Source organism: Cyclopterus lumpus, chromosome 6 (assembly GCF_009769545.1).
Source record: "Cyclopterus lumpus isolate fCycLum1 chromosome 6, fCycLum1.pri, whole genome shotgun sequence".
In the NCBI taxonomy this organism is placed as follows: domain Eukaryota; kingdom Metazoa; phylum Chordata; class Actinopteri; order Perciformes; family Cyclopteridae; genus Cyclopterus; species Cyclopterus lumpus.
The window spans coordinates 16,987,421-17,013,951 of NC_046971.1; the positions used below are offsets into that span (position 1 = coordinate 16,987,421).

Here is a 26,531-nt window from a genome sequence, read left to right on the forward strand (position 1 = left end):
CAGGTCTCAGACCAGTGGGGTGTGAAATGAATCAGAGGGCCAACACACTCTCCCACTGCTGTACACAGACAAACACACACATTCACTGTGCGGTTGTGTTTGTGTGACGTAAAATTGTGTGTGTGTGTGTGTGTGAGAGAGAGAGAGAGAGAGAGAGCACTATTTCTAGTGCTCTCTCACAAAGAAAGAGAAAGAAAAAAACTCTGTAAGACTTTTTGGAGAAAGATGGCATTTGACGTAATGTCCGTTTGACTTCAATAGTTTAGTTTACTTCAGTCGCCAAGGCCGGATTACCAACTGCCCCGTCTCTCCCCAGATGCCCCAAAGAATCACTGCATGTCAATTTCTTTTGTTAATTTCATTACTTTCAAATTTGTTCCGGACTTTGCCCCACAAAATTACTTTGTGTCGAAATGTTTATAGGCTTTATTATTTAATTTCTTTATATACTCACATAATGTGTATTCATAATTAGTAAGTTGTGTCCAAATGACCACAACACAACTCAAATTAAGTTTTATTTACAGCATAGGAGTACTGGTGGAGTACACATTAGGTCATTAGAAATAACAAGAACGACGATATTCTTTTGTTATTTCACGCTGACCTCCAGACACCCACAATGGATCTGCTTCGCCTGCTGTCATAAGTCTGACCCTGTTACATTTGACCCTAGCGAGTAAGGAGCAGGGAGAAGTTAAACCTCCACTTCTGTTGTTATGGGTATTTGGAGTAAACGGGGCACATAGGGCTACACATGCACCTTGTGTCTGGTAGTTACACTTTTGAAATTATTAATAATTGTATATTCATAGGTTCTAACTTTAAACTTGACCTTATCTGTGGAAAAAAACCACAACAGCCACAGTTCAAAGAGTAGCCTATGTATATATGTCTTACAGCAGGAGGGAATCTTTAATAAAAGACGTCAACATTTTAACACTGATTGAATTTGAACTAATGAAAAACAGTAAACAATTTTTTTAAAAAATGGAATATACTATAATGTTATTATAGTACACCCCATATTGATCTTAAATAATAAGCGGTTAAAGGTTTATTTCGTTTATTTGGCTTTAATCACAACCTGCAACTTTTCTGAAAAAAAAAGAAGCAAAAAAAGCAGAAATCCTCCAGCAACAAGAAACAGGGCGGCAGCGCAGAGCTTATCCGGCTATCTTGTTGGCTGGATCCGCTGTCAATCAGCCCCGTCGGCTCCGCAGCACCTCCCACAGACGCACAGCGGCAGCGCAGTTTCAACCGACAATGATTTGCAAGGCACTTGCGGCTCGTCTGCAGCGATAGGAGAAAAGAGGAGAGAAAGCGAGAACCTCACCTCCTCAAACAGCGAGTGAGGTCGGGGAGAAGAGACCAGAACGCGCCAGAGAGGAAGAGAGAGAGAGAGAGGAAGAGAGAGAGAGAGAGAGAGAGAGGAAGAGAGGAAGAGAGGAGGCTGTGGAGTAAAAGGAAAGACAACAGCGGCTTGGACCTCCAGCAAGGAGTGTTTAATTGTCTGCGCTTTATTGTAAAGTGTCCAGTTTCCACCACAGATTCGACATGTCATCGTCCGGCAAAGACAACAGCGGCGCCCAACATGCCAATTACGTAGGACCTTACCGCTTGGAGAAGACGCTCGGGAAAGGACAGACAGGTTAGTTGGGACAGCTTGTTCACGGCATCCCCCTTAAATGGCACCATTTATTTTCGGAGCGCTCCGCGGCGAGTTGAAATTTGTGTGTGTGTGTGTGTGCGCGCGCGTGTGTGTCTGTGTGTGTGAGATAAATAACTAACCGCTTAGTTACAAACACCTGTCAAACCTTGTGGGGGAGATTTTTTTTTTTTGGGGGGGGGGGGTTCTTATGTCTCTGGCGAGCTGACATAATCATTGTTCACACAGCGGGACGAGGGGTGTGTGCGTGCTCCTGGACACACACGCACACACACGTCTAATTGCCAGAAACCATGGTGATGGTTTATGAAAATGAACTTTTTGTGTCCCTGGTTAGAGAGCGTCCTGTGATTGGAGCACATCGCCGTTAATCCCGATTTGCCTGATACATTGATCTATTCTTAGTCCGCAGTCAGGCGTTTCTCCCATAGGCTCAGTCTGCAATACGTGGGTTTCCTCCGATATGGAGTAGCAGAGTCCAACCTTGACAGATTACATTATGGGCTGCTCGCAGAGATGGAATAGAGCTACACTGTTCACATTCATTCACCCCAGGGGATGTAACTGAGCTTCCTTAATAAGGAGCACATGCTTTATCTCAGCAGAGACAGCCATGACAGTGCAGTTTGTCAAAGTTGCATAGCACATGCATGGCGAAGGAGCATTCATTTTCTTTAATATTTCATGCTATTTCAGGTGATGTTTGCATGCTGGTTTGGCCTGTGTGTTTGTGTGTGTGTGTGTGTGTGTGTGTGTGTTTTTCTTCTTCTTCTCATACAGCAGTTCAACCCCGTTGTCAGCTTGAGTGTAGTGAGAATCCTCCTGCAGTCAACTACATGTGAAAGGAGAGGCAGGCACAGCCCTGGGTAGGCAGAGATGGCAAAGGTGATGCAGCGTGCTCCATAAGCTCACCACCCTTGAAGAGAGAGAGAGAGAGAGAGAGCGAGACAGACAGACTTTTCCCTCTTCTACCCTCTCCGCTGAGAGATTTTCCTCCCATCTGTTGTCTAAAACGTCTACAATAGGCGTTGCTTCCCCTACCCGGTCCAGCTGGTCATGCTGAGCAGCCGTGTGTGCGTGTAAGTGTAATGTGTGTTCTCTCAAACAGTATGCTTTCCCAAAATATTCTCCTGTCACTTCATTCACCTGGCGAGTCCCCAGCATTAATTAATGGAGTTTGTCTCTTTGCCATCCCCTGGTGTCAGAGAGTGTGTGTGTGTGTGCATTCATCATAACTTCATCATGCTCTTTGACTGTTGGGCGGTACAGGACATTTTAGTCAGGCTATGCAAATCCCCAAACATGTTGCATCCATACTCGGTGCAGCTCCACTCTGCAGCGTGGGTATGACTGTGGTGTGATCTCACAGTGTGATGTTGCAGGCCACGTTCCAGTTGGTTCTTTCATAACAAATGCTGTGTCAGAACACACTGGCTTGTCTCCCTTTCTCCTGCTACTCCTATTGATCATTTGTGTCTACAGGAGGGTCGCTCATTCACAGCCAGAATCGTCTCTCTTTCAGATAGCTCTCTAGAGTGTCTAATGGCTGTTTATGGTGGTATTGAGCTGACACTGTGGGCTGCTGAGTACAGACATTTAATGATATGGTTTCTCTGAGATCATCCATGGAGTGTTGAGGCAGGTTGGGACGCATTTTTCCTGCTTGTGCCGGATGTCAAAACCATGGAAGCATGGTAAGCTATAGGTCGGTGTGGATTATGACTTGTGTCAAGCAGCGTGGCCCTTGTGGCTTCTTATTTGGCGAATTTCAACGATGTTTCACTTTGAGGGAAATTTCTGATGAGAAGATGTTCCTTTTGAATGCTGTGTGTCCGGTTTCTCTATTATGTTTCCATGTTTCAAATGACGAGGCGCAGCATTATTCGTGTGTTCTGTGTTCGAAAAATCATTTGGTTACTGGCATCTGTCTAGTTAGTCTACGCCAAATCTATTCAGATTAATGACATAATATCCCATTCACTCATTAACCATTCGTTAATCTGTCAGATCTCCTTCCCAGGCCCCACGGAAAGGGTTGGCCTGGCAACTGAGCATCCAATGAGCCGGGCTCCATCATGAGTGGCAGCTGGGACCGTCCACTGGGCTAAATCTCCCGTGAGCTACCCAGGCTGCGTTTGGCTGGTATTATTAGAGGGGAGAAAGCGGAAGGCCTCTGGTTGATCTGGCTGTCCTGCTCAGAGGAGTGGTGCTCTTCAGTGTTCATTAAGTGATTAGGCCTTGTCCTGACACGCACACGCACACACACACACACACACACACACACACACACACACACACACACACACACACACCCACACACCCACACACAACCACACACACACACAAACACCGCCACCACAGTGGTTCTGGTTTGGCTTCCTGATCTAATCTGCACAGCCAAAGTCTCCTCAGGCTCACGTGGCCCAAAGGTATCGTGGGCTGGCCCAGTCTAGCGTAGCAACTTAGCACCTTGGTGTTGCTGGAGAAATCCAAATGCATGGTTACATGAACAGTTCTAGTACAATGTATAGTGCACAGTTTAAGCAGTAGGATGCATCTGTTTACCTTTTTGTTTTAGTCGGTATACATGAGAAAGTATTACTCTGTGTGTACCAGACTTGTCATGTGTACGTCGATTCCTCATAACTCGTGTCACACTGCGAAATTGCCACTCAACTTCTATTTGTAGCTAACCCTGAATTAGCTCCATGTGTTCTGTGTTAGGTTGTCTCATTCACTGTATTTGCCTCACAAGCCTGAGTTAATGTTTGTTCAAACTTAAAACTCCCTTTTGAAGGTCTCCATCACAGTAGGGTTTGGAGTAACAGCCTTCATGTGTTTCACAATCTCCAGCTTTGTCAAACAAAGCTGGAGATTGTGGATTTTAGTTTTTGCCAGTGCAATGACTTAAGACGGGCTGAATCACCGCTCTGTTCCGTTAATGCGTTCGAAAACATGGCCGTGCTTTGTTTTTATTCTGTTCCTGAAGGCTGTTGATTAGTGGAATAGAAGCCTATTGTGTGGAAAACACTGCCTGCTAATCCAGTGTAAGTCCCTGTTCTTTTGCGAGCAAGACTTGGATATTGACGAGCTAAGCGTTGGAGGTTGATGTGTAGGCTCCTTGATTCTTTGATTGACGTTTAGTGAGTGAAATCATGTGCTTTGGGGGCTTTCATATTGACTGTTCATCTGACACAAATCTACCTGTGATGTTGTGTCTGGCTCCCTCTTTCTCTGTTCACCGCTCTCTGTTTCTGTTTATCTGCTGGAGAGTTCTTGTTCTGGGTTCACCGGCCTTACAAGACATTTAAGACAGCATCCAGCTGTTTTTGATGTCTTCCTGTCGGCAAAAGGCCGGCCAGTTTGTAACTCTTACTGTGGTCTTTGCTGTTGCAGCGTAAGAAACGGTGAAGGAAAAACTCTCATTTGTCTTTCTTTTCATTTATTCACACATACACACATTATCTGGACTGTTCTGGCAGTCTGGTACATTGCACGGCAACGTAAAACCGCTAATTCGACGTTGAGTTATAGCTGGTGAGCCGGGCGTGGTTGATTCAGATCAATGGGCACTCCCAAAGATTTCCTGTCTGGAGGAAGAGATCCATACTGTTTCGCAGCACTTGATATTCCTGATGATGACAAGTGAGTGGACAATGCTCAGTCGATGTTGTCAATGAAAAACCACTTGGCAAATCCACAGAAACAAAAGGCCTCTGCGTGCTTGTGTGTGTGTGTCTGTGTCTGTTGCTTGTGCGCAGTGCAGGTGCTCAAACTCCCGGTGACCTGTAGCCTCTGCGCCATTAAAATAATCTTGTTACCCGCGTCGAGCCCAAACACAGGTGTCTATCTCCCCTGTGTTCGCAAGATTACCCAGAAGAAGTTGGCAGCTTTGACCTAAAATTGTCGAGTGGAGAGAAATAGATGAAAGGCTGCCATGGTAGACCCATGTTTCAGTGGGACTCTTCGGAGATCGTAATCAGAGAAGCCCTGACCCCAGTGGCTGTGCCGCGTTGCACCCAGCTGGGTAGCACCCTGTGTTAGCAAGCTGGGTCAGAGCTGTGGAGCAGGGAGTCAAGCCTGCATGATCTCAGCTGTTCGACTGTCTGGCTCGACCAGAGCCCTGCTCCCTGAGGCCTGAAATACATCGTAGACGGGAGTGTATGTGTGTCTGTCCCTCAGCTGATGCATGTGCTTGTCTATTTGTGAGATATTCTGAATGGTTAACTCCTAATGTGTATGCATGCAAGTGAAAGTGCCCAAGTCTGTTGGTGTGGCTATAAGAAACTATGCCTTCAATACATTGAACCAGGACTAAGCCTGTAGTCTCTTCACTGTCGTTGACTTTTGCTGAAGTTATATAATGATGATGGTCTCTGTCATTTAGTGCTCCTCTCCTCTCCTCTCATCCGCCTCACTCCATCTCTATCTCACTCTCTGTCCCTGTTCCCCTGGCGAGTCAAGATTCATACAGGGATTCAGCCATGTGGTAAATCAGACAAGACCTCGGTGGAATTGCATCGATTGGGAGGAATGTATGTAGCCAACGATTTTCAGAGATTAATGATGAGGAAAGAGGTGGAGAACTGTGAGGAGGGGTGGAGAGAGAATGATGAAGGCAAGGCAAAGTAGGAGGAAGAGGAGTAGAAAAAAAGCTTGAATTGAGTGAGCATGAAGCGATCTTGAATGTTCTGACTGCCGTGGAGGTTATTAATTAAAGCAAAGTATTGATCATTCTCTTCATTATCCTCCCCTCCACCCGGAATTTCATCTCTCTATTGCTGACCTCCAGAGGAGGAAAGGGCTCAATCTTTCGATGTGAGGTCTGTGAATAAGGACAAGGAAGAAGGATTGCTGGGAACAGTCTCAGTGGCCGACCATGAATGAGTGTGTGTGTATTTATGTGAGTATTTTTTTTGACAGGCCCCATCGCGTCCTATTTGGATCCCTCTTAACTCTGAGCAGCCACTGTCAGTGTTCCTCCGCCGTGTTATATAGCGTAGAGAATCAGGTTAGAACGGCATGGTTCTAGTGTCCAATTTCCCTCATGTATACCAACACACACACACTCACTCACACATTCACACTCACTCACTCACTCACTCACTCACTCACTCACACACACACACACACACACACACACACACACACACACACACACACACACACACATTCTCTCTCTCTCACTCTACACACGCGCGTAGACACACACTCGCCCATGCTCATGCAAACACAATCTTTTCCCTTCACTCCATCTCTCTCTCTCCCTGTTGCTGAGAGTCCGCGGCCCTTCTCGGCTGCTCCGTTTCGTGTAATGGGTTATCGCCTCATGATATTCAGAATTTCACAGTGCTAGTTTTCCAGCGCAGCAGAGAGAAGAAGAAACACACCGTTTTTCTTTTCACCTGTGCTCCAAATTGATACATTTATATATGACTCCACACTGTTGCTAAAAGAAGACATGCCTGGTGACTGGCTTCTCGGCAGCTCTGTACCTGCCTCTGTTATTGTGCACGTTTGATGCAGCCATTCAGTTGGCCACTGAGACAGCTGCCACATCTTTTGGGTCTTTGTCAACATGGCCCTTTTAAGACGTACAGTATATTTAACGTCTGTGCGCACAGCAGTAGGCTCAATCAGCCCGTTTCTCTCTCACCCAGCTCAGATTAACCCTTGCTGAGCCGACTGTCTGGCTCTGACTGTGAGAACGCTGAGTTGGTTGCCAAGGTTGGTTGTCTGGTTGTCATGGTTTCCCTGCTTGTAGCTGGTTCCCAGTCTTCCCTCGTGAAGAAAGAAGGAGAATGCTCTCTATCTCTCTGGTGCTCACATTTCTCTCGCTCTTTAAGTGCCGGCAATCTGAAAGTTAACATCACCCTCTGTTGCTTTCCATGCGTGCGGGTTGTCTTTATTGGACTTATTTCTGTTTATCTGCCTAGTCGATCCCTGGCTGTGTCTGTGAGCATAGCTGTGTCTTCACATGTGTGCGCTGCATGTGTATGTGTGTGCATGCTGTGTGCTTGTGCGTGTGCTCAGACATGGGGTCATGGATCAGACAGGCTTGCCCTGCTCTGTGCTCTGCGCTGTGTGCTGTGTTCCCATTTAAATCTGGGAGATTAGCACATGTGGGGAGCCTCGGCTTTAGTTGCTGTCGGCTCAGCTAGCCTTGGCAGGCTGTCCTCAGATCAGGGGGGAAGCTCTGCTCTCATCCCTGCATTGCTGTCTGCCCTGCTGTACCTTATCCATTAACAAATAGATGGGCGGGACGGTGACCTTGACTTTGGTACAGTTTTCTAACTGCTGCGGCACACTCGTACAATTCACACGGCCCCATTTGTCACAGGCCTGCCTTCAATATGGTGACACATTTTCATCTTTTTCATTCTAGCATTACAACATTTGACATCATCCCACAAAGCATGCTATGTGTATGGCATTTCCTTGAAGAAGCTGTACCTGTTGGTATATTCAAAAACACATTTTCTTGCATTTTGTGAATTCCCCTATTTTCCCCTAATTTAATATTTATTCACATAGATGGATAGCATGTTTGTGGTTTAGTATCCAAGTATAGAACTTGCTTACATTTACATATTGAGCCAACTTGTCCATTTCACTTGGGATGCCTTACAGTTATGAAAATATCACGTTGGAAGTTTTACTTATTGAATTATTACTGCATTTACAGATTGACTACAGTGAATTAATGGCTTTTTAAATGACACAAAACCACTTTGCTTCAGTAGACCAGTTGGCAACTCCCCTTGGACAGTTTTCCAAGAAAAAGTACATGAATGAAAATGTGCGCTCATTTGCTATGTGCAGTGCATCCATCCCAGATGGCAGAGGCAGGGTAATTGTGATGCATTCAGAGTTTTTCTCTGCCACTCGCTCTGTTGTCATCTCATTAGGCTATGAAGCACAATGTCGCCCATGCCTGAAACACCTGAGATGTGGCTTGGCATGTGAAGTGAAACAGGCAGCTCTCAATGAGATTAAGTTAGATGAGCATGACTGGTCACAAACCAACAACCTGCACTGGCTGCTTGTCTCTGTGGCACTGACTTCTCACACTTGGCCAGGCTAAAGAGAATTAGCACTATATTAGCCAGGTTGCCTTATTGTATCTCAACTGGGACCATCAAATAGTCTGTTTCATTCATAGAGAAAAGGAGGAAGGCAGGTTCCTTTTGCTATTCTCATGACGTTGGGGTGTGTTGTTGCCAGTTGACAGAAAACACACCTGGATCACAGGTGTTGCTGCATCAGTGGTCCAGCCAAGACATACATGATGTTCTTCTGTTTGCTTGTCCTGGGGTGCTACTTCATCAAAGAATGGGTCAGTGCAGTCTCTGCTGCCATGTCAAATCCTCTGTATGTATTAGGGTGAAATCAGATCACAGGGAGTCATACTTGAAGCATGGAGTCTAGTGGTCTTTGTGTTTCCTCCATCTGGCCTGAGTTGTAAGTTCAGTCTGTGCTATGTTCCTCCAAATCTCGGACCTTGTAGTGTTGTACTGGTTTGTTTATCTTGATTTTCCCCCTTTTTGTACACTCTTTCCTGACTAATGGAACAGGTGATGGGGTGTTTAAGGGAAAGAGCAATGAAGTAGGGGAAGGTTTCATCTCTTTATCCCAGATGGTGGACTTTTTTTTATTATAATTCATCACTAAAAGCTGCTTATTTCTGAGCTGATGTTTGCTGCTCTGTTTTAGTTTTTTTTTTGCGCTGTGTGTGTGTGTGTGTGTTTATATGTACTTGTCTGAGAGCTAGTGCTTTAGTGTGCACTGTGTGCTCCGGTTTTACGGGCTCTTTGCAGATACATAACAGCGTCTGAGAGCTGTAACTCGTGGGATGCGGATGAACATGAGAGAGACGGAGAAGAGGGGGAGCAGGCTCACAAAGGTAGACCGTTTCTGAGTGAGGAAAAAGAGTCACAGCAGTAAAGCATCTCTCAGGGTCAGTGACTCTATTATCATTCAAATCCAGCCCACACAACCACACAGTTGCGCACACGCGGTGCAAAAAACAAAAACAGAGGCATGCACTCAAACGAAGACACAGGAATGTGCTGTGCAGCAGTAGAGGGGATGCTGTTTAGACTACAGGAATCCCAGCTCTCCGTCTGACTGCAGCAGAGCTCTGACGTCATCAGTGGAGGAAATGCACCTACAGCAGGAAGAACTGCAGTACAGAGCTGGAGGACACACACACACACACACACACACACACACACACACACACACACACACACACACACACACACACACACACACACACACACACACACACACACACACACACACATGCCTTTAGGACATTTAGTTTAGTTTCCTCTACCCTTCAATCCTGTCCTCTGTTTAACCTCACAATAGTTTACCTGTCAGTGCAGGCACTTGATGTGGTGACTTGCACATATATGTGTTTGTATAAACTAGGCTGCCTCAATGCTTTGATGTGAAGAGTCAGTAGCCATAGCAACACAGAGACACATTTGCATGTGCTATTTCACATACTGAGGGCACGAGTGTGGCTCCGCTCGAGTAAGATATTATTTTGGTTGGTCAGCTGTATTTGCTGTACTCAGTGCTGATGCATTATGGTTTGTATAATGACAGAGTGAATGTGAGCCAGTAGAGCCCATGTCCATTTGTCTGCGTCTCTACGTACACAAGCCTGTGTGGGTTTAAGAAAAACTGACAACATATGCAGGCCTGCGTGTGGCACCGCATGACTCATATGAGTGTATTATTATGGACATTATGACAGTTACTTTTCTCTTTGTGTAATGCGCTCTCCACCTGTTTGCTTTGATGGACGCGCAGGTGCAGCTTTCTCTGGGCTTATTTGGGAAATGGAACTGCACATGTTTCTTTGTTGAAAGAAACACGTGTGTTATTCTCTTCTCCCGACTTGCTTCCAAGAGTTTGATTGACAGATGTTTCCGCCTATCACCTGCCAAGTATTGGTTTTGTGTAACAAACCATCTGGCGGGTCGGTTTTGATAGTCTGCGTCACTCAAACAAACAGTGATGACATTATTTTCGGGTTATATGTTGATGATGACACCCCGTCTCACTGGCTCTATAGTTGATGAAACTGACTTCCTGCCTTTTGAATTACGTTTTGTTACAGTCAACATATGACAACGAAGACTGAGAGGAACATATGCCATATTGGCAAGTATTCCTTATGTACCAAAATAACCCGATTAAACAGCCAAAACACTCTCCTGATGTTTATTATGGTTACCTTAATAGACAGACAGCAACCTACTCCCTCTTTAATATCTCTGTATCCATTATCCCACTTTTAGTACACGTCTTGCCACTCACTTCCTTCTTGACTCCTCTTCCTCCTGCTTCCTTGTTTTCATGCTTCCTGCCTAATGGAGGTATACCCCATGCAGCCTCCAGGCCTCCTACTGGCATTCTGCTCAGGTAGAGCTCATTTCGTGTGGGATGATTAGATCTCATTGGCAGCAATTCATGGCTGGATGAGCCAGAGTGTCGTGGGCCTCCATAAAAGCAGAAGGAATTCAATTAAATCTCTTCATATACTCCCTTGCAGTACCTGCCGATCTACACATAACATGGATGAGCATGACACATACGAAACAGATACACAAGCAAGCATGAATGTAACATTTACAGTTTCACATACAGTACAGTAGGTGTTTATACATACTGTATATGCTATATTGGCTTATATGGCAAAGGCTTGTTTTTTTCAATACCACAGTCATAATTATCCCCTTCTGTTCTTTTATCTCATCTCTTTCCCACTGTTTCCCATGAAAAAACTAATTGTAGCATTGAACATAGAAACTACGGCACCCAACCATTTGTTAGTATGTGTGTAAATGGACTAATTTAATGTGACGGGAGACTATCGTGGTACGTCTAATGGAATAAGCAAATCCTGTGTTGGCTTTATGGGCCAGAGCTTGTTATTGCTTGTAAAAGGTGATTGGAGCAGTGTGTATCATAATACTTCATGTAGCCAAACCACAGGGGAAGATGGCAATAGTAATTGGACATTGATATGAGTAAAACGTGTGTGTGTGTCTGTGTCATTTTCTCACATCTCATCATTAAGTTTTTTTATTTTTATTTCTAGTCTCACAGCATTGTGTATGCCAATATTATATAATCCAATGCTTGCAGTATGTTTCTCACCAACAAGCAGTAATGAGGTATTCCATTTAAAAACATGGACACATGTCTGCAGACTGAACAAAGAGAAATAAGACAAATAATAACATAATTGATGCATTGGTAAATGCTACCACTATATGTATGTCTGTTATGTATTGTGCTTGTGATGAGTCTTGTATATAATGATTGTTCTTTTCATACTAAAGTAAATAGATTGAATAGATAAGTGCAACTCACTACTCCATTCCTCCTAATCGGAAAATTAGAGGGATAATTGATTTTTACAAAGAGAAAAAAAGGGAAAATGTGCCACCTTTTTATGTGGATGTCCAATAAGTGCTAATAGTTAATGTAATTCACTGAAGAAATAAATGACCCAGAGAATTCTATATTGACCCAATAAGCTGATCTGCGGAGCAGTGCCGGCTGTGCCTCCACGTTCCAGGATGAAGTGCAAGCAGCAGTTTCCTTTGATAAATAAAACATAACAAAGAATGTCGAAGGAAATACTAAACATACTTCTAAACCGAAACATTACTACATTTAATTCGCTCTTAGACCAAACAAAGACAAATTGCTTTGTTATCTCGTCGTAAAATATACTTAATTCAAACTTAATATAATAAAATTGACCTAAAACGATATTCTGTTAGTCTTTTCAATATCCCAACAATTAGAAATTCTGGTTTGGTCAGAACAAATCCCACGCGCTGTCTCTCTCTGTGATGGCCCGCTGAGCAGCTGCACAGCTGGAGCGGCTCTCACGCCTTCTTCAGAGGTAGACCATAATATTAAAAATACAATGAGAAAAAAATTGCCCCCAAATTGCCTCTGCAGTTTATCTTTGGGATTCAGAAGTAGATCTAAGCACACATCTGTCGCGTGAGGAGGAATATTTCCATGCAAAGTAAGACCGCCCCCACTGACGGCAGAGGGATTGCGTTTCTGTTGGCGTCGAAGGGCAGCCGGAGCTTCTACCAGTCGGTCTTTTGAAGTTCTTCCATAAGAACAACAGAGTTTGCAGCTGCGCACCCGAGACACAGAGAACACAAATGCAGGTGTATTTCACACTATAAACTTGGATAGGTAGAGATAATGTTTAACAGCTGCACATTGTCCCTGTAAAGTTGAGTCATACTGGGGGGATGCCTCATCGTCAATCCTTTTTAAATGGGGAACATTTGGTGTAGGCTCATGTTTCTAATGCCCGTAAGCTTGTGATTGTGTCTGTACTTGGGCTGATTAGGCTAGCAGGAGATCTGAATGTATTACTGTCTTCCCCAGGGTCATTAAACTTCAACCTCTTATATTCACTCCTTAATGAGACTATGACATATTCAAACCTTTACCTGAAGGAGTTCTGTGTGTGTGTGTGTGTGTGTGTGTGTGTGTGTGCACAGACAAGAGACAGTTAGACACAAGAATATATTTCCACGCACCTGCACATATACAGGGTTTGAGTCGACATAATGATGTGTTATTCCAGATTTTACCATCCTAGCTGATGACGAGTCCAGGCATGACCAGTCTCATCAGGCCCAAGAGAGATGTGCTTGTTGGCTGGGTGTGTGTTAGCCTTACCCTGGGCCTCCTCTTCTTATTTATTTCTCGCCTTCTTTCTTTCTCTGTCTGTCTCTCCCACAGCATAACACTAGATCAAGCAGGCCTTTTAATTAAAAGACACATTTTCTCTGCCCGAAACAGACTATAAATAGGCTGAGGACACAAACACAAGTGCACACATGGTACCGGTCGCCTCCTTTTCTAAAACATGTACAGTAGGATTTAAATCACTCCATGAAAGAAGAGCTGAACTTTGAGGACACCACCTGATTCCTCATGCTCTTAATTCTCCCACTTGTCCAGGAGAGGTAGTTAATAAACCCCTTTGTTTTGTTTGACTTCAGGAGACCTTCCCTCCTGCTCCTTTTGAAGAGCTCTTTAATGAAGTGCTCTTGTTCCCTGTGAATTATACTGTAGCAGTTTCAATGTCACGTGTGAGAAGTCCCAGGTATGGGGCCACAAAGATGAGAGATGAGTACCAAGGCCTCACCGCGGCCAGCCCATGGGGCCTGGGATGTGTGTCCAGACTACGGAGTAATTCATTAAGCAAGTCCCAGCACTCACATCAGGTTTACAGAGAGGCTCCCTGCCAGATGTGGCCCTTTCCTTTACATGTGGCTCACACACTCTGATGTCTTACAGCAAGGCTAAGATTGGTTTATGGAGAGGGAGAGATGAGTCTGCTATTAATCTGGCCGTATAGAAGCAATTCAATTAAATTCTGTTTATTTTGTATAGCCCAATATCACAAATTACAAATTTGCCTCAGAGGGCTTTACAATCTGAACACATACGACATCTATGTCCCAGGACCTCAAATCGGATCAGGAAAAACTCCCCGATGGCGCATCAGCAGGGCCGACGCAGGAGGCCGGCTCACCAGGCAGGAGGCATCAGACACCTCCAGGTCCAATGGACCCTACGAGACGTGAAGTCACAAAGACTCCGGGGAGGAAGCAGAGTTAATAAGGTGCAATGGAGAGATGTAAATTCATCCATAAGGAGAGAGAGAAGAGGAGATAGGTGCTCAGTGTATCCTAAAACATCCCCAGCAGCCTATAAGCCTATAGCAGCATATCAAGGGGCTCGACCAGGGCAAACCTGATTCAGCCCTAACTATAAGCACTATCAAACAGGAAAGTCTTAAGTCTATTCTTGAATGAGGTGACTGTCTGCCTCCCGGACTGAAAGTGGAAGCTTGTTCCCTAAAAGAGGAGCTTGATAACTGAAGGCTCTTGTTCCCAAGCAGTCCCGTATTAAGTGATTACTGATCCCCTTTGGGTGCTTTCACAGTTTAATGGCTAGAGCAAATGAATGGCACTCATTTTTATTAAAAGCTTCGAGGCAGCTTGTGTTTTTAATGTTGTTTGAATGTGTATTAAATGTATTGTACTGATTAAAAGGCTGTGTGTGTGTGTGTGTGGTTTCACGGCTATTAGCATGTGTACAGTGGCCATTCGTTCTAACCTCAAACCCAGAGGTTGCATTGCACCCATAGCCATTTTATATTCACGCTCAACTATAACAGTACATGCACTCACGTACTCTCTCTTACTCACATGTGGACATGCATGCAGATGTGGAGGACCTGACACACATGCAGACTGCTCCAAAGTGGTGCACACGTGAATATGCACCCAGGTTTTTTCACATATCTGTGTGTGCATATGCTGCATGCACATCATATCAGTGTTAGTCTGTGTGTGTGATTAATCTCTGAGGGCCAGAGGTGATGGGGTCAGAGCGGATAGGCCTGTGGAGCTAATGACAGTGATTAAGAGGAGGGGTTGGAGAGGTTTAACCTTCATCAGGTCACCCCCCTCAACATGCTGCCCCCTCAGGACATCGGTAACCTTATCAGTGAGAAGATGAGCTGAACACTGCCGAGAAGAAACCAGTGGACATGTTCCATCTGACATTTATGCCCTAATAACTGGAGTCAACTGTTTTCTCCTCTTCTCTGTCCTGGAATCTCTGTCTCCAGGTTAATGGCTAATGTGATAACATTTGTGACTACATAGATGGGCGACTCTCACTTCTTTCACCTTGTTGTCGTATTCTAACTTTTTTTGTGTGTATTGGAGTTTGTAGTGAGTCTACAATGCATTTTCAATAATAGAGCAGCACTCTCCCAAAGTCTAGTTCTTATTCATTATACACTTGCACAGCTAGTTATTTAAAAACTCAAATATGTGGCTATTTAAAAAAAGTAGTTTAGCTGTGCAGTGTGTTGCAGGGCAAGTTAAAGTTAACGGTGCCTCAAAGCCTCTATTGGCTACTTGAAATATTATTCATAACTTTCACATCATTTTTAAGCCTTTGTCAGTTTTTAAGGCTGTTTAAAAAAAATGTTGAACCTCCAGAAATAGTCTCTAGTGGGACATGACAATAGTCAAGTTAACTGTAATAGGAAAGATACATCTTGCGTTTGCATTGTTTGACAAGAGCAATATTAAAATATATTAAATATTATATATCATTTGGATGAGTGATTAGTCCAATTATAATAACACAAATAATGCTCTGCATTTATATTAGTTCAGCCAGTTGGTAACAACAAGTTAATTAAGCCAAGCCACATTAGCCTAAGAGATATTACTTTATTTGGACATGTAATAGCTTTTAAATTGCCTGACTGCTTACATATTTCCAATAACAAATTTCAAATGGTTCCCATCATATTAAAATCACTGGTAGCCTTTCTTTAATAGGGGTTGCACCGAATTCCCCAAGCCTGTAGTGACATATGAGTTAAATCCTAAGCCCAGCAAAGGGGTGAGACCAAACTAAGAGCTGAGGTCTTTTTAATGGGTTTTACCAACCTCATTCTTTTTTTAAAGGTACTTTTTGTGGCTCTGCTTGCTTTCTTTTTTCCTCATTTTCATCCTCTTCTCTTTTTTTTCTGTCTGTCCAACTCTTCCTTCCTGTCTCAGCCTTCCTCACCACTTTCCCTGTGGCTTTCAGCGTCACCCTGTTATTTCTCTTGTCCTCCATCTCTCTGTATTACCCTTTCTCAGCCTAATGGGATCACGTCTCCCTTTCTAGCTTTGCTCTCTACGATATCCTCACTTATCGCTGTGAAGTTAATGAAATGGAGTACAAGAATGACCTCTTCATCACCTGTAGTATCATCCCAACCCCCTCTCTTTTTAAATATCTCCATTCTTGTGTCCTTGCTGTTCCTTCCACCTGACTTTGAATCTTGATTTCCTCTGGTTCATGTCTCAAAAGACTTCCCCCTCTCTTTTCTTTGACTCCTATTCTTCACACACAATCAATAAAGCTGTAAATGCATGGCTTCCCTTTCATCAGTAGTATTGTTATCTCCTACAATCCTTTTTAAATTTCAGTATGATGGAGCCCTACCTAATAATCGAAAGTCCTGGATGCACATAGTGTTGTGTCCTCAGTAAGCACAAACAGCCGGCCTACTGCCTGAGCTTTTCTTTATGATGTATTTCCCCTCACACACAATACTAGGCTTTTATCAGTGACCCATAGTATTTTTGTATAGGTTGTAATACACATAGTGATAGGTGTGTGTGTGTGTGTGTGTGTGTGTGTGTATGCATCAGTGCTTTCATCTCAAACCTCTCTACCTGTCAGAAATGTCACACATGGTGTTGCCCACACAGATGGCTTTGTTGGTTGGCTGTATGATGCTGTCACGGTGTGTGTGTGTGTGTGTGTGTGTGTGTGTGTGTGCACGCTGTGTGATGGGTCTCTGAGAATCATGGTCAAATGCTGCCTGTAGCCTGGCTCATGGGTTAGTCAATAAGGAAAATACATTTGTGCTCTGGAGAAATGATCTGTCACATATCCACTTAACTGATGCTGAATATAGTCTCACACACACACACAGACACACACACTCACACAAATTGAGCACATGCAAGTACACCACATGTGCTGGCACACCTGGTGAGTTCAGACAGCATGTCAGCATCTCACAGTGAGTGGTTCCAATCAAGACAGTGTTGCTGATGTCCGACCCCCCTCTGCTTGTGTTCAGTCACTCTCTTTTAACCCCTCACGCCTACGCAAACACACACTAAACTAACACATGTGAATTACTATATGTTCACACCATAGTTGAGTGTAAGAGGAAGCTGTGTGTGATTGGAGCACATGCTGGTGGGAGAGAGGGAGTGTCCGTTATTTATATACTCTGTGTGTGTGTGTGTGTGTGTGTGTGTGTGTATATTACTGTACCCATTTGCTTCCGTACCTGGTTGCCCTCTGGACACCATAGTTGCATATTGCCACCATAGTGAATATCTGTATGTATAGTGTAATGGTAAAATATGTATAACCATATTATGAGATAGCATCAAAGATTTTATTTTATGTCCCCTTCTTTTTTCCCCTCACCCTGCATTACACATTTCATTCCTATAATGGCTACTGGCTTCATCATTTCCCCTAAAAGCTGTGATCAGAGAGAAAAAGATCGAAAGGCCTCAAGAATAGAGATGGGTGAGGATGTTGCTCCTGGCTTTGATGATACATACAGTCATCCAGTGTAAATTTCACCGGCCCTTTGAAACTCCTGGCCACATTACGCTGGGGGACTGCCTCTATTTGAAGGGAATAGTATGTCATCAAAGGCCCATGAGGGAATGGTGCCAATTCCTCAGAAATGCAGGGAGGATCAGAATCTAGGCCTACAGCTAACGATTATTTTCATTATCACTTTATCTTTCAATAGTTTTTTTTTTTTCGATTTGGGGATACATTGTTTGGTTTATGACATGTCGGAAAATTGTGAAAATAGCCATCTCACTTTCCCAGAGCCTAAAGACGCACCTAACATTGTTAGGACCATAATGAGTCCTTTGTTTGAGGTCCAGTCTGAATGAAGGAAGATTTTGGAACATGTTGATGGAGATCTGTGCAATATGAATCTGATTTTTCTTTGGGAAAGTAAGTACACAGAAATATATGGAAAGAGGGGATAGAAGAAAAGAACGAATAGATGGATGGATAACGCATGAGAGAAAAAGAGAAGCAGTTTATCCACAAGGATTAAATCTCATTCTGGCCCGGCCCTGCGAGATTACCAACTTGCCCACTCAAGTGCTATGAAAACTCAGATTAGGCACGCACACATGTGTGCACACACCCACACACGCAACCACGTGCATGTTCATGAACACACAAACAATATAGTGGATTAGACCTCGCTGCTAACCCACGGGCCAGAGTGAAGCAGATGGCTGCCCTTTGTATTGTTATGTAACCCTTCTGAGAACAGAACCACATTCAAACACAAATTCACACATATGCATACATTATACTACTTATTTGATTGACTTGTGTTGCCAAATCAGAGTTGAAAAATAAAAAGGAAAAATAAGGTGCAAGAGAAGACTGAAAAAGAGGACAAGTAGAGTAACCAATAAGAAATGGAGAAGGAAGACGGACAGACTGCCAAGAAGTGAGAACGCAGTGGCACAATGCCAGGAGGTTTGGAGAAGTGCCAGATAAGCACACACACACACACTCACACACACACGCTCACAAAAAAAACACTCCCGGTAGGGTGCTTGGGCGAGCCAAGGTGACCTGACAAGGTGATGGGAGGGTCACCATGCCAACGGGGCTGACTGATGTCAACGTGGCAATCTAAGTCAGAGTCCACTGAAAGAGGGGCCAGGGGTTTGTGGATATATATGCGTGTGTGTGTCTGGTGGTGAGACCTGTGTGTGTGTGTGTGTGTGTGTGTGTGCTGGGGACTCAGATGGAGTCAGACCCTCCGAGTACTCGCTGACAAGCTGACATTGAGAGAGTCTGTATTGTGGAGTAGTTGTAGGGCAATAAACCCATTAACTGAGGTTGGTCTTTGTGCTCTTGTGAGACTACAGGAGCACATTTGACTAGGTACAGGAGCACATTTGAAAAGAATACACCAGCTTTTGGGAGCTTGGTCTGGCAATCAAATGAGCTGTTAATTGATGGGAACATATACACAATTATCCATGTTTCGCAAGATACTAAGTGAAATATCGGGATAATGCCGGGTTCACACTGGACACCGGAGCGCCAGGTTTTTGTTCTTTCAGCCATGTAAACCATTTGGGCTGTTCACACGGGACATGCTGTGCAGCTCTGCGTGCCACAATAAATCTGGCAAGAACATTGTGATAATATACTATAAACAATATAAATTATATCATATATATGAAAGATCAGATTCTGATAAATGATAAACTATGGATCCCACTCACTGCCCTTCTCTCTCTCTCTCCCTGTCGTTCTCAAGGCTCAGTAAATATATTTTATTTAATCAAAGTACGATAACAATAATGTGCCGTTTTACAGGTGATATGTGCTGGGCATTGGTAACCAATGGAGACACTTCTTCCAACCAAGAAATAGAAAACTAGAAGGATAGAAAATGCATATATCTCAAAACGTTGAACAATTGCTTTAGATGTTTACTACTATATCTTCCACCCTTAAAGTAATACGGTCTTAATTTTAAATAATACAGTATGTAGCCAGGATAAGCCGTTTTGTGAATTTATGTGAAATATAATCAAAATGATTGATGAAAAGATTACAAACTGTTAATTGCACATTATTAAATATAATAGTATATATAATAATGTACATAAAATGGGGGTCAGTTATACAATCTTTACTCCACTACTCTTTTGGGGACATGCAAGCCGCTGGAACATGCAACGATGTGACAGTTCTCCGCTGTCAAAATAAGTTTTCTTTAAAAACTCCCTGCTGACGGTTGCTGTGACATACTTTATTTTTCTTTTATAGTTTATAATTTGTCCACCTCGGCCTCAATGGTCATTTGCCTTGACTCGCCTACGGTTTATCTTTTCTCAACTTGTTCCAGTCGGCCTTTATTTGAAGCCGTGATTCATTCGGAAAGGTCTTTGTCAGTCTTGGTGAGATTCTTTGTCTCGCTGTCACCTTGCTGGCCCATGTATGCCTCGTTATTAGCAACTAGCTGGGCGGCAAGGGGCTCATAATCTCCAGCCCTCCTCAGTCCCCTGTCCCTGCTCCCTCAAGGATGAGCTTGCAGACAACACAGGAAACTAATTACCCACAATGATTCACTGGTTTCCATTACACATTACAGAAACAGACAGATAGGCAGCAGGGTGATCTAACCAATCCCTCTGGGTCTGGATGACACCACACTCATTTGTATGTTCACACAAACGCGGATAACACAAAGGAACTCGAGCAGCTATGCGCTCAGATGTGCGTCATGTTCAGTGTCATTGCCTCAGTGTGTCATTTTCACACACAATACTTGCTCACCATTTCTCTGAGCCTGCTCCATCCCAGGGATATAGACCTTTGCCAAGACCTTTGTGCTCAGGATAATAAGACATCGTAAGACATAATATGTCCTTTTTAGGGGTTGCTTCACATTGGAGCTTGGATGTCACTTTGGGAGGCATTTTTGTAGTCGCAACACAGCATTTTAATCTCGAGTGTAACCACGTGTGTGACACGGTGAAGGTTCACAAGGAAAACAAGATATAGGGGGGGGGATAAAGAAGGCTTAGACAGAATTAATTTCTGAATAAACCAGTAAGAAGTGTTTTAATATGACCTAGAAGTTTGAAGCTTCCTCTTGTTTTTAAGTCACTACTCGAAGGCCTTTAATGTAGTGTTTACATGAAAAGGTTCTAAACGTTTTCTGTATCATATCTTTACACCATTTATTGCCAAGCAGTTTTTCTCAAAAGCCATAGTGTTTTAATCTATATGAGTTATAACCTCACCCGCACCATTGCTGGCTCATATATTTAGAGAGTGGTCATCTGTAGAACAAAGGGATGTCTGATGGTAAACTCTTGACCTTAATGCAGCAAAGGTCACTCTAAGGTTATCTCACACTCTCTGGCTTGTCTTGTGAGGTTGCTCCTTGGAGACAAGTATTCAGCAACCACTCGTTCTCTCTCTCTGTCTGACTCTTGACTGCTATTAGTTCCTGGTTTTAGTCCATCTCTTATTTATAAGTACATATCTGCTCATGCATACATGCATATTCAGGCCAGGACTGTGGCGCTGGGATGACCGGGGCTCCCATTACTCACTGTGGAGGTGGAGGTGATTGTGGCCAGCCTGAAATTTGGGTGACTCACTCACACAAACGCACGCGTTGCCCACATACACACATATGTGCTGACACACGCACATTGAAACTCCCTTGCAGACAGAGTGATAATGATAGTCTAGCATCCATTAACTTTTTTTGTGAGAACGGTGATTGGACAAAGCCAAAGACACACCTTCTCACTCACTTCAGACGTTATCTACCCTTTCAACCTTTGCTTCTGTATTTCTATCTACCTCCTCTGCTACTGGTGAATCCCTGACATGATGGAGCCCCCCTCTTGTTTGACCCCCCATGGCTGCCTGCCAGCTGGCAGACAATAGGGACTGGGGCACATGTGCCTTTCTAAAGAGGCAACGCTGCTTCACCCTTCCTCCCTACCGCACTTCCTCTCTCTCTCTCTCTCCACGTCTTCCTCTTTGCTCCATCTTTCCCCCATCTCCTTCTGTCAACTGTGATAACTCATTAATATGTCTCAGACCTGTGTGTGTCTGTGTGTCTTCCTGGGTGTGTTACACAAGACCTATCAGTGAGCAGAGAGCTATGTGATTGGGTTAAACACAGGGACTCGACTGTAAAGGCTAACCATGCTCTCTCATGTGAGCGGACTCATCACCGTGTACATGCCAGATAAAACAAATAAAGGTCAGAAATGTGTGGAGCAAGCCCCCGCGAAGGCAATGTTTATTTTATATGAACACAATGTGTGTCACCCTGCAGAACCAGAAATGCCTCTGCGTTTGAGTTGACTTTTGCTATTGATTTAATCAAAGATATTTTTACTAAGATAAGCTAGCCAGCTGGTGACGCCAGCTTTAGTGTAAATGCAAGAAATATAACCTTTTTCATTCTTTGTTTTGCACACAGTATGTTACATTTAAATGAATCCCAGATATTTATAACATTTGTAAGAACATCTGGCTACAATCTGGGACTGATTGGTTGTGTCTCTCCCTTTTTTAAAATGTTTCTATTGGGAGAATGAAAGAGACACATCAAGAGAAATAGGCGTTAGGGCAAGAGGGCAACATGTCAGGAACCTGGACCTCTTCGGGCTGGGTGCTGCTCAGCATGGGGACTCTGCAGTCATGCAAACCTGCTCCGCTTTAGGCTGGGTCTCGAGTGCGTGTGCCCTGGGCGCTTCTTCTTGAGTGGTCTCTGACATCTGCATGCACACGCAATACACACATATGTACACATGCATCCGCATAACGATGAGACGTGCACACAGATGCACCTAAACAGACAGGCATCCAGGCGAGCACGGTATGGCCCCAGGCCGAGGGAGTCAGGTCCTTATAGAGGCTGAGGTAAGGGTGAATACAACTTGCACTGCAGAGAATCATTTCAGGTCACGGCTCTAAACACTGTATCTTCACCGCAGTCGATTACTGATCCACACTTGAGCTCAGTAATATTGATAGTGTACTCTCAAAGATATTCCCAAAGTGCAGCATCTATAGAATGAAATGCTCAAATTACAGATTGACACGTCATCCTTTTTAATACACTTGAACCAATGATGTTTTTTCATCATTAGACTGCAGTTTAATGGAGCCAAATACTCTTGTCGCAGATTTGTTTTCCTGGCCTAGATCAGGACTGGTGTGTGTGCGTGTGCGTGTGTGTGTGTGTGTGTGTGTGTGTGTGTGTGGGCATGTGTGCATGTGTGCAATAGAACTGCAGACCCCAGTGTAGTTGATTCCTGTCAAGCCCGTAGCACCACACTCAGACAGGGCTTGACCAAGCGTTTAAACACTGCTCTAGGATTTCCCGCTAGTATGGGCTGAGTGGAAGTGTCAGTCAGTGACGTGTGTGTGTGTGTGTGTGTGTGTGTGTGCATGAGCATGAGCATGTGTGGAATTGGCAGAATCGTTGGGTGTTGGCAGTTCAGAGAGGCCAAAAGGTTGAAAGGCAAGCTTTTAGCATCAGAAACAAAGAGCAAATGAGAAATTGGGTTTTGATGAAAATACTCCGGTCAGCTATAGCAGGGCGGAGCATGAAGGCACTTTTTTGGGCTTTTTTCTTACCTTGCAATTCGTATTGCCCGTCCGTGTGGTAGTTTGATGCCCGGTGCACAGCTCACAGGTAAGATGAGAGAAGCAACAGTGCAGTTGGGAGGTTCGTTAAATTGCCTTTAAAAGTGAGTTGTTGGTGCTTTGGTAAAAATGTGTCGTAAAGGTTTTGCTGAGAATATTTCTCAGAACCATGTCTTTTTCTGGCGAAACGTCACACTGTCTTCTGAAGAGCAACAATTCAAGGACAGTTCGGCTTTACAGGCAAGAAGATATTTCATGTTCATGTTGGTATTTTACCAAAGGATAGTGCTTAGTAAGCGTCTGTTGTCGACACAACTGACTGAACTCAGATTTACATTATTTCTAGTACATTAAATTCCTCATTTTGCTGGGAAAGCTCTGGAACCCGATTTCCAGTGGCATGATCTCAGTGGCAATCTGCTCATGTGAGGCTTTGAGATTTTCAAGAAAATGTGTGTATGTATGTTTGAGCCTTTTGTGCCACTGTGCTCTTGAGGACCCATAAAAGCAGGAGAGGGGCGGTGCTGGGTGGACTTGACTCTTCAGAGGGGCGGCTGCGGAGAAACAGCGGTTGACTGAGTTGGCCTTGAGGGAGCTGAAGCCTTGGGAACATCAGTTGCAGCGGCAATGTGTTTGTGTGACAAAGTTGACGAGAGTCCAAGCATGCAAATGTGTGTTTGTTTTGTGAGGGCGTATTATGCGTTTGTGTTAATGTGACTTTTTAAATTGGGCTGCCACTGCAAGATTTAAATGATAATGGCTCTATTGACCCTGATAAATGCTGCATTTGCAAGTGTGCACTTTTGTTACCGTGACCGGGGGGGGGGGGGGGGGGGGGGGATGAATTAGCTTTTTGTGTATGTGTGCATGTGCTTTGTGCTCTCTTGTTGAAATGGACTGAATGACGAAATGGGAGGTGACTCTTTTGTCTGGCGTGGATGTGTTTTTTAATTTAATTTTTTTGGGTGAAATGTGTTTTCCTGTTTTGATTGTGCACAGGCTTAAGAGGGGACCACAGCAACACTCACACACTCACACCCACTTGGCTTTTATTAAAACAGACAAAACACACAGTCAACCATCTGGCTGCACGCCGGCCATAATTACATTAATGAAACACTTATCTATCCAAACATATTAGCAGGCATTTAGAAATAATGCAATTGACTGCATCCTTGTGTTTTTGCTGCTTTTTGTGTGTGTGTGCGTGTGTCTGGAGTTGCTCAGGACAGTCCAAGGTCAAAGTGTTTTTTATTTCTCTCTGCCATCGTTACTCGCATTCTTTCCGACAATCTGCCAATTTCTCTGGCACGTAGTATCTTCTCCTTCTCATCTGTTTCCCTCATTTGGCCTTTTGCTCTCACTCTATTTTTTTTACTCCAATTGTCTCCCTTTTATCTGTCTGTTTCTTTCAGCATGATTTTCCATATGTTTGTGGCTACAGGACAGACACCTCACTTTGGTCGTCCGTGTTCTTTATCTGTGCTGTACCTCTTTGGTACTTTATCCTCTATTTCTCCCATTTCTCCCTTTTGTTACTCTTGCCCCCCCCACCCATTGCTGTATGCCCCACGTGAATCTCCCCCCACAAACACGCACATACACACATACACACACACCTACAAAGCTCTCCTTCTGTTGTTGAATCATGCAGACTCAACAGATGACAGAAAAACAATGGCTTGATGGTGCCCCTGACATTGTTGAATGTCAGATCTTTAAATACCAGGCGTCACTGACAGTAAATGAAGCCATCATTTCAATTCACAGCCAATTTGAGTCACAGTGATAAATTCATAGACTGTGCACGTGATTTATCATTCTGGACGTGTGTCGTGGTGACCCGCGGCCCGTGTGTTGCTCAATGCATATATCTGCCTGTTATCACTCTGCATCCAATTCTTAGTCTTCTTGATTTGGATTATATATGTCTGGTGTGATAAACCTTGATAAAGGTCGTATAGATCAGAGACTCCGGGCTTTGGTGTTTGATCAATCATAAATTCCACCTGCTGTATTATTCTCATTAGTCCCTGGGGTATTTAGAAATGTATTTAACTTATAATTTTCAACAGTGATTTATTTCCCTTGGAGGTAGATCTGAGACGGTGAATGTTAGAGTGTGTGTGTGTGTGTGTGTGTGTGTGTGTGCGTGTGTGTGTGTGTGTAAAAGACGATGTGTCCTTGAACGGGCTTTTTGCTGCAGCTGGAACATCATACGCTCTGCCCAATCCAACAGCTCTCTCTCTACGCACAGACACTTCAAGTTACACACACACACACACACACACACACACACACACACACACACTCATTACCGCCAGCCTTTCTAACCATTTCTTCTAGCTTAGCACAAGATAGGGAAGGCATGAGATGGAGGAAGGTGGTGAAAGACGGACACTCAAGTGGTACAGGACAGCGTAAACCAGAGTAGCATAAGTACAAGAACTTTTGCTTTTTTCTCTTACCCATGGAGCAGAAATGGAGGGATAAAGAGCCAGATGAGGTTGTTGATTGCACTAGGATGAGACTAAGACTCTGCTTGTTTCATCTGGGGAAAGACAAATATGTTGAAATAAACAGATCTTTTATGTTATCAGAACCCAAAACAAAAGTGTAAACGCCCCAAAAGTGCCCTGGTCAGACCCTAATACAAATTAGCGCCTACAGATTATATATTGTTTTTAACTGGATGCTCTCGCTTTCACTCTGGTAATAAGCATAAGAACAGACTTGTTCTCCTATAGTCTATTTTCACCATTTTATCTTGGTTGTACTTGTTCTCTCTCTCTGTTTCCTTCATATCTTCCCCCTTTTCTCTGCGTCTTTCGGTGCCGAGGAGAGGTGCAGAAGAAGCCGGAGGCTTCACTGTTCTCATTGTCTGTGTCGCTCACCCTCTCTATCACATACTCACACACATACATATGCATATGCACACACACTTGCTTCAGGCCCCCTTCCGTTTTAACTGCAGGTCAATCCTTACGAAACGCTGTGAAATAATTTCTCAACT

General features: G+C 43.9%; 1 protein-coding gene across 4 annotated transcripts in view; it reads left to right on the forward strand.

Annotated features, from left to right (window-relative positions):
- Positions 1-1,268: 1,268 nt before the first annotated feature.
- The window catches only part of brsk2a (BR serine/threonine kinase 2a), a 145,096-nt gene continuing 119,833 nt past the window's right edge, over positions 1,269-26,531 (forward strand). For all 4 annotated transcript variants that reach the window (XM_034535772.1, XM_034535771.1, XM_034535774.1 and 1 more), the window contains exon 1: positions 1,269-1,651. In XM_034535772.1, coding sequence (XP_034391663.1) covers positions 1,558-1,651 — 94 coding nt within the window. In that variant the 5' untranslated portion in view covers positions 1,269-1,557. The remainder of the gene's footprint in view (positions 1,652-26,531) is intronic.